The sequence below is a fragment of the Myotis davidii genome, unplaced genomic scaffold, assembly GCF_000327345.1.
Source record: "Myotis davidii unplaced genomic scaffold, ASM32734v1 scaffold962, whole genome shotgun sequence".
In the NCBI taxonomy this organism is placed as follows: Eukaryota; Metazoa; Chordata; class Mammalia; order Chiroptera; family Vespertilionidae; genus Myotis; species Myotis davidii.
Window position 1 is genome coordinate 4317725 of NW_006295559.1, and position 8757 is coordinate 4326481.

The 8757-nt window shown below is 36.0% G+C and overlaps 1 protein-coding gene across 2 annotated transcripts in view; it reads left to right on the forward strand.

Annotated features, from left to right (window-relative positions):
- Nucleotides 1–1753: 1753 nt before the first annotated feature.
- The window catches only part of ANKRD28 (ankyrin repeat domain 28), a 115669-nt gene continuing 108665 nt past the window's right edge, over nt 1754–8757 (forward strand). The window contains exons 1-2 of one of the 2 annotated variants that reach the window (XM_006770179.2): nt 1754–1771; nt 3328–3400. In XM_006770179.2, the coding sequence (XP_006770242.1) occupies nt 3383–3400 (18 nt within the window). In that variant the 5' untranslated portion in view covers nt 1754–1771; nt 3328–3382. Of the gene's footprint in view, nt 1772–3327; nt 3401–8757 lie in introns of those variants that run through there. The other variant, XM_015568100.1, reaches the window with a different exon arrangement.

An 8757-nucleotide genomic window follows, 5' to 3' on the forward strand; every position in this document is an offset into this window, starting at 1 on the left:
TTGATAAGTGGTTCACTTCCAGTGAAGCATAATTTGCAGGTAATTTTTATTAAATTTATTGGGATAACATCTACATTATAAAAGACCAGGGGCCATCACATCCTAAATGACCAGATGGATGACCAGTCACCAGGTGGAGGGGGGTTGCGGTGTGTGGGGGATGGGGGATGAGGCAGGTTTGATGAAGTTGTTAGCCTCTGGCTTAGGCCAGGCGGAGGCCTAACGACCTCACCACTGCCTCGGTGGCTGCAGATCAGGCCCAGAGAGAGGCATGGCCTAATCAGCAGCCACTGTGGCTGCTGGCGAGGCCGGAGACAGAGAGGGAGGAAGGGTGGGAGAGAGAGAGAGAAAGAGAGGGCCTGATCAGCAGCTGCCACAGAGGCTGCAGATCAGGCCCAGAGAGAGGCCCGGAGTTAGAGGCAGGGTGAGGGGTTAGGGGCAATCAAGCAGGCAGACAGAGGCAGTTAGGTGATCAGGCAGGCAAGCAGGTGAGCATTTAGGAGCCAGAGGTCCCAGATTGCGAGAAGGATGTCCGACTGCCGGTTTAGGCCCGATACCTGTGGGCAGTCATACATCCCCCAAGGGGTCCCCAATTGAAGAGGGTGCAGGCTGGGCTGAGAGAAACCCCCTCTATGCATGAATTTCATGCACCGGGCCTCTAGTAATAAGCAGAGCCATAGAACTGGATATACTGATGTAACTGGGATACATTCCCTTCTCACTGTGGAAAACTGGGTCTTTACACTATTCATATGTGCTTAACTGTATGGTTAATCTGTCAATGTGTGCACAAATTTAGTTTCAATTTTAATTCACTCCTAATTCTAGCCCCTGCTTATTTTTTTTTTTTTACACCTTGGACTATAAGACACTTTGGCAATGATTTCTATAAATAAGTTACTGAGACGTTTGACATACTTTGTTGTGTGATAATTCTGTGAAAAGATACTCTACGTACACTTTTCAGTTTGATGTAATTCAGTTATTTTAGTCACTTAATATTTTTTGGGGGGTTAATAAACAGTAATAATAACCAATTGTTTTTTCTTTTGAAATAACTTGATATTTCAAAAGAAGAGAAAGAAGACATTAAGGCAATCATACAAAAAATAAAAGTCTTGTCTTCTCTAATCTTTTGTGTGGTTATTTTTTATTGTAAATTATATGTAGGGGAAACTATACATTTTTTGTATTATATATATTTATATAATATTTAGGTTTTCAAGCTGGTCTTTTACTATCCCATATTACAAGTATGATGCATACAGCTGGATAAGAGATGGGAAAAGGGATATATGAGAGATTTTGTGTGAGCCTCAGGAAGGTAGAAATTATTCCTCTTTACTGCTGTACTTAGCCCATAAGTAGTTATTAGCAAATGATTATTGAATAAGTTATTCATGGGAGTGGGAAGCCAGGCCAGCTGGAGTTGGTTAGAGTAAGAAAATGTAATTTTTACATTATACACACACACACACACACACACACTCTCTCTCTCTCACACACACATATACAGATACATACACATGTATATTCTTTGTACATAAAAAGAATAGAAAAATTCATTCCTCAACCTTTTGGGGGACAAATAGTTCCTTGAGAGTGCGTGCTCTAAGGAAAATTACTTCCAGCATAACCCTCTGTGTGTGTGTGTGTGTGTGTGTGTGTGTGTGCAGCGGTACAAACAAAACTTTTGCAGTTACTTTTTTTCATAGACATCAAGATCACAGTTTTTGAGACAATTAAATTGTGAATGCTATAGTAACACAAGGTTATTATTTTCAATTAGTTAATTAGGAATTTGCTCGTGGTACTGTTTTGAACTTGACTATTAGCATAAGATTTAACTGTAACTATTAAAACCTATAAAGTTTCATTTTTCATTTGAAACTCTCATTTAAAATACATGACTCAGAAAAGACTAACTTTATATCGGTAATAATATAATAAATAGAAGTGCTTGGCAAATTTACTTTCTTTTGTATTTGATGCCACCAAATGGCAAATTAATAAAATTACTAGTCTGGTACATTAACAGCGGTTCTCAAGCTATGGGTCACGACCCCTTTGGCAGTCGAACGACCCTTTTACAGGGGTTGCCTAAGACTATCCTGCCTATCAGATATTTACATTACGATTCATAACAGTAGCAACATTACAGTTATGAAGTAGCAACGAAAATAATTTTATGGTTGGGTCACAACATGAGGAACTATTTAAAAGGCCAGAAGGTTGAGAACCACTGCATTAATATATGGTAGTAATAAAAGTAATGGCCCATTAATATTTTTATGAGGTTAATTTGTTCATATAAAGTTTTGACAAGCGGAGAAGAACAGATTTAATATGTTTAGAATTGTAGCTACCCACCAGAGTGGACAGGATGGTTTCTATCTTCTAACATACCTGGAAAGGCATATTAGAACACAGCAATAATCACAATGACAAAGATAGTAAAAACTGGTGATTCTTTCAGACTAATAAGAAATGAGGTTGATGGCATGCTCTATACAGAGAATTATTCTGACATTTGTTCTTTCTAGGCCATTGCACCTGAGAATTATAGTTCCAAAATATTTTAGGCCTAATTTTATTTATTTGAAAGCAATCCATTTTACTAAAAATAATTGTTGGGATAAGATTCTGGAAAAAATATTATATAAGAAAAAAATAGGAGCAACCCAAATGTTTAATTTTAGGAAATTGGTTAAATACAATAACATACTACTTTAAAATGTAATGTATATATAATCATTGAAAGTGTTTTGGGGGAAAGTCCACATTGTTAAGTAGAGGAAGATGGGGAGAACAAGTTACTAAACAGTAATTATAACTTTTTTTTTTAAGTACAATATCTCTCTTTGGGAGATATTGTGATTTCTTTATATATTACTAAAATGAACATGTTTTAAATACTCAGACATTATATAGATTGAATATTTTATACTTTATAGATAGTTTCTTAGGTAAAGACACCCCCGTGGAATTATTTGATTATTATAGTGAATATATTTGAATAGTTCTTTTTAAAAATATGAAAATATTGTGTTGTTAGCAGTTCTAAGACTCAAACCCTACTTTTGAGTCTCTTCTGAGAATACAGTAAGGATTGGTTCATATATAAAGAAAACTTTTTTGAAAACTCTGTCTTACTATACAGATTAATTTTTTTTTCTTGATAGAAGGGTAAGACCAAGTTCAGAATTAGTAAGATTTTTAATATTATCCAATAATTCAATGTTTAAAGGTTCTATTTATTTTTATAATATAGCCCTTCGTTTCTAGTGTCAGCATATTCTTGCTTTTCATATCTGTTTTCTGCTACAGGCCTGAGAGTGGAATTGAAACAATACAACTACTGCTTCCACCAGAGGAAAATAGTATGGGGATTCCTATTATGGTAGGTTATTTTCCGGTGGTCTCTTTGCAGTAATATAGGCAGCTCTTGTGATTTATTAGTTTGTTGCTATTTATGCCTCCTCATAACTTAAACTTCGCTTTTATACATATATGTATGTGAAAATATTTAGTATAAGCTAAAATCCTTTGTTGTAGACATGTTGTTTGTAAGTGTGGTAGGCCATGTATTTCTGGAAAACTTAATGTAGCAACTTAATAAGATAGATTTTCATTGGAGGGTGCTTAAAATCTAATTTAAAATCTTTGTTGTAGCTTGGAAAGGAGAATATCAAATAGCTGAAAATAATGGTACTGTAAGTGGTTTTATTTTATCCTGAAAAAAATAATAAATTACTAGATGTTTTCATTCATCTCTTATCCAGCTGTATGCATCATCTTGTTCATAGCTAATTCCATTACATGGAATGTGTTTGTGGTACACACTTGTAAACATTATTAGCCATTCAGTACTCACTGGGGAACCTCAGTTATATGAGTGACTCCTGTGTTTAAGTGAAAGTAGTTAGAAAAATCTCCTAAAATTTAGAGGCGTTAGACTGAAGGCACTAGTGAAGATAATATAAGCTAGTTTGTTATCATTGGCATTGTTAGGCTTCTTTGAAATTCAAGTATATTGAAAGATTCTGTAGAAAGGAAGAAACTGTAACCCAGGCTGCATCCTACTGTACTTTTTGTTAAATATTTTATTATCCAAATGGTAATGCCATTTGATATTAACTAGGCTTGATGGAAAGGTATTTCAGAACAAAAAATCACATTGGTTTTTAGTTGTTTGTTTTTAGTTAAATTAAACTTTTTTAAAGAAGAGGACATGATAAGAAAGCTGTTGTGTTGAAAACTGAAAGATTTTATCCATCTATTTTGGGAGGAGGGGAGCTGATTATTGGAAAAACATTATTTACTAGGTTTTGTTCTTGAAACAGGTATAATTTCTGTCACTAAAGATTAATAGTCTCTTTAGAAATTCTGAATTATGTATGAATTAACCAACTGTGAATCTTTACCTGGCCTTTCAGGGTTGTCTTCTAAACTTAAGAAGAACAACAAAAACTCATATGATGCCTCTCATTTGTTGTTACCTTGAATGGCTTTTACCAACTAGAATTCCATTGGATATTCACCACCACACCTTTTTTCTCTTCTTTATAAACCGTTTTCCTAACCTCTGGCTCAATTAAGGCTTTGGATGAATATTGAAATACTCCTATCCTAATTCAATTAAGCATTTGGGTAATGGGTGGGCAAGTCAGAAAAAGAAAAGTTGGACTTAAAATAGTAAGAATAACATTTGATTGGGAAAATGGTAATAAATAGCAGACACAGTCAACATCATATTTTGCCCATTAATTTTTTCTTTCCTGGAAATGTTTGTTGGAGACCAGACAGAGTCACAAATTGAATTACTTTTGCTGTGATCGCTGTATAAGTTGTAATTTTCATCTTTTACCACTGGATGGCGTATTTGCATTGGTTTCTGCAAATTTTCTAAATTTACATAAGGAATCATTTTAAAATTCATCACAAAGAATAGTGAAATTAACATAGTGATATATAGATGGGCAAATTAAAACTAGTGAAGCATAACTATCATTTGGATATAATATACAATAATTATTTTTAAACAGATAAATCCTTCTATATGAAATGGTTAAGAGCTATATACCTGACTATGTTTCCTAATACAGTCTTTAATCTACCATCCTGAAACAATTTAGACTGCAGCGGTTCTCAACCTGTGGGTCGCGACCCCAATGGGGGGTCGAACGACCCTTTCACAGGGGTCACCTAAGACCATCGGAAAACACATATATAATTACATATTGTTTTGTGATTAATCACTATGCTTTAATTATGTTCAATTTGTAACAATGAAATTGGGGGTCACCACAACATGAGGAACTGTATTAATCCTTTTTGGTCCAACCTCTAGGAGCAGGTCCAACGTCGAGCAATAAGAACATTAAAAAGTTCAACATTCAATCCCGTCAATTAATTTGAACCAGACTGTTTGAATTCCAAAAATAACATTGGACCGCAAAGGGTTAAAGGGTCCCGGCATTAGGAAGGTTGAGAACCACTGGTTTAGAGGTTTTGATTATTTAGGTCAAGCATGTCAAACTCGCCACCCACAGGCCACATGCCTCGTTTATTTGGCTTGAATTTGACATGTTTGATTTAGGTGGTGCTATAATTTAAATGACATCTAAATAAAACACAACTTCTTAATTGGTAGTGTTAGAAAAAATACAGATAGCTCGGGTTCTTAAAGTTGTCCTTGATGAACATTCTCTCTTTCTCCTAGCCAGTAGGAGAAACTCCTCTCATTGAAGCCTTTTATTTCACAGATATTAAATTCAAATTCTTTTTTTGTTAATTAACAAGTGACTTTTAAAAAATTATATATATGTACACATATACATATATATGTATGTATATATATTTTTTGTTATTGATTTCAGAGAAGAAGAGGGAAAGAAAGATAGAAATATCAAAGATGGGAGAGCATCATTGGTTGGCTACCTCCTGCATATCCCCTACTGGGGATTGAGCCTGCAACCTGGAAATGTGCCCTGACCTGGAATCGAACTGTGACCTCTGGTTCATAGGTCAACACTCAACCACTGAGCCATGCCAACTGGGCACCAAATGATTTTTTTAAAATTAATTTATTTTTATTGTCTAAAGTTTTACATATGTCTCCTTTTTCCACGATTGACACCCCCCCCCAGCTATTCCCACCCCTGAGGGCAAGCCCCCACCGCCCCAGTGTCTGTGTCTATTGGTTATGCTAATATGCATGCATACAAGTCCTTTGGTAGTTATCATGCTTGAATGAATTATTTTTTTAATAATGTATATGTGTGTGTGTGTGTGTATGTTACTGATTTTAGAGAGGAAGGGAGAGGGAGAGAGAGATAGAAACATCAATGATGAGAGAGTCATTGACCAGCTGCCCTCCTGTACACCCCCCACTGGGGACCGAACCCACAACCCAGGCATGTGCCTGTGACTGGAATTGAACTTAGCTTCAAGTGCACAGGCTGATGCTCTATCCACTGAGCCAAACCAGCTAGAGCAGTGCTTGAATGAATTAAATACTTAAGTCTGTAAAGTTTATTTGGGATTGTAATAAGGTTGTGGAGATCCCATTTCAAGGAAATAATAATCTGATGTAATAAATCATGCACTTATATTTTAAAGGGCAAATCAAGTATGGACCTGGAATATCAGTTTCTCCTAACACTTTTCTCTGAGGCCTTCTTTCTGCAATGTAGTGTCATTTCCTTTTCTGTTCTTTGAAGGATTATTTAGAGAAAAACAGAGTTATACAAACAAACATTTAAAATTGCACCTTCGTGTACTCTGCTCTTTACTAGCTATCTGATGGTTTTTGAGGTATGAATTTAGAGGCTGTTGTAACCTAGCAAGTTTAAATTCTCAACAGCCTTGTTCTGGTAAATACCCAACTATTCTAGGTTCTCTTGAGCTGTGGATTAAATGACAGGTTTGCTTCCTAACAGGGAGTCTTCATCTCTGAGTGTTCCAAGTGTTGGTCCTAACTCTTAGTAAGTATTGGAATGTGAACTTTTGTCATATAACCCCTCCAGGACTTATTTTTCTTACCTATAAAGTAGTGATTAAGGTTAGCAAATTATGACTAAGGAGTGTTGTTGCTAAAAAAACAAACACAAATGTATAGACCTCTGAAGGAAAGAACAAATTACTCATGATCCTGCCACTGATTTAACTAATTTACTGTTGTTGCTGTTCAAGTACGTTTATGTATGAAATGAAGACAAGGCAGTGGTAGATGTCTTCAATAAAGTGTACTTTAATAAAATTTAGTTGACTAAGTAAAAGTGAGCAAATAACATTTTATGTATGACTTATAAAAGTAATGGGTGGTATAGAGAATTGTTAATCAGGACTCTTGGTTACAAATGACAGATATCACAATTCAAAGTAGCTTAAATGCAAAAGGAAATTTATTGGTCAGGTGATAAGAATGGTCAGGCAGAGTTAGATCCAGAACTTGGTGGTAGTGGATTCTCCATCACCCTCTTCCCCTTTTTAAACTGTGCCCTGTTTTTCCTCTTATAGGCAGGCAGTTTAGCTTACGTTGTTCTTACTTATAATCCCAAAAGAAAAGAGATTATCTTTTCCCGGTAGCCTAGGTAGGAAAGCAAGTCCTGAGGAAGGCTGTGAGTATGTGTTCTTACCTGAACTAGACATGGGGCTAGGAGTAGGTAGGTGGTACTCTGGCCAGTCCTGGACCTCTTGTATATGTCTGGATCAGATGTACTCCATAAAGAGATTATTGTGAAATAACCTATGGCTGCTACTAGGATGGGTAGAAATAGAGAAAGGAGAGCCAGGAGTTGAGATGAGGTGGTTTTGTGATAACTCATGTGAAGACTGAAGTGAGTCTGAACTCGGTCACTATGAGGGAAGAGAGAATTCAGGAAGAGTTTTGGTAAAATTCCTAGAACTTGGTGCCTAACTAGAAGTGGGAAATGAAGTAAAGTAAGGCTTTCAGATAATTATTTTTATGTTCTGAGTCCTGTGTATTGGTGGTGCCATTACTATTAGCCAGCCTAGGAATTTCAGAAAAAGAACACTTTGGGGAACTGGACTAGAGGTGATAAAGTGAATCCTGACATGCTGAATCTGAGATAATATGGAATATGCAGGTAAAATGGCCTATTGAGCATTTGGAAGTTGAGTCTGTAGGTTAGGACTGGACATAAAGAGTTGGAAGTATCACATAGTTAATGGAAACTATGAAAATAGATGAGATTGTCTAGAAAGAGATTGTAGTACTTACTGGCTTTCCTTTCAGTAAAAAATGAGATGAAAGGAAAGCCAGTATTTATAGGTGACTGAAGAAAAGCCAAGTAAAAAGGGGCCAATATAGGTGGGGAAAAATAGGTGATATTTTTATGGAGGTAGCAAGAAGAGCGTTGGTATCCACTAGTGTAGAGTAGGTGAGAAATATTAGGATTTTTCAGTAGGTAATCCTTGGTGATCTTAGAGCAGCTTTAGAATGGTGAGTATGGACGTCAGATTGCAGTAAGTGAAACAAGTAATAAATGGAGTGGTAGCTTGTTAGGGAGGAAGAGTAGTTTTCTGTAGGCCAGGAGGAAGGAACAGAGATAGCAGTAAGGGATAAATCAAAGTGATATAAGAAAAGAATCAGAATTGATAAATGTAAGGTCTGTAAGAAGATGGAAATGTTTTTTTTTTTTAAATATATTTTTTATTGATTAAGAAATTACATATGTGTCCTTGTCCCCATGTTACCCTCCATCCCTCCCTTCCCCCCGCTCATGCCCTCAC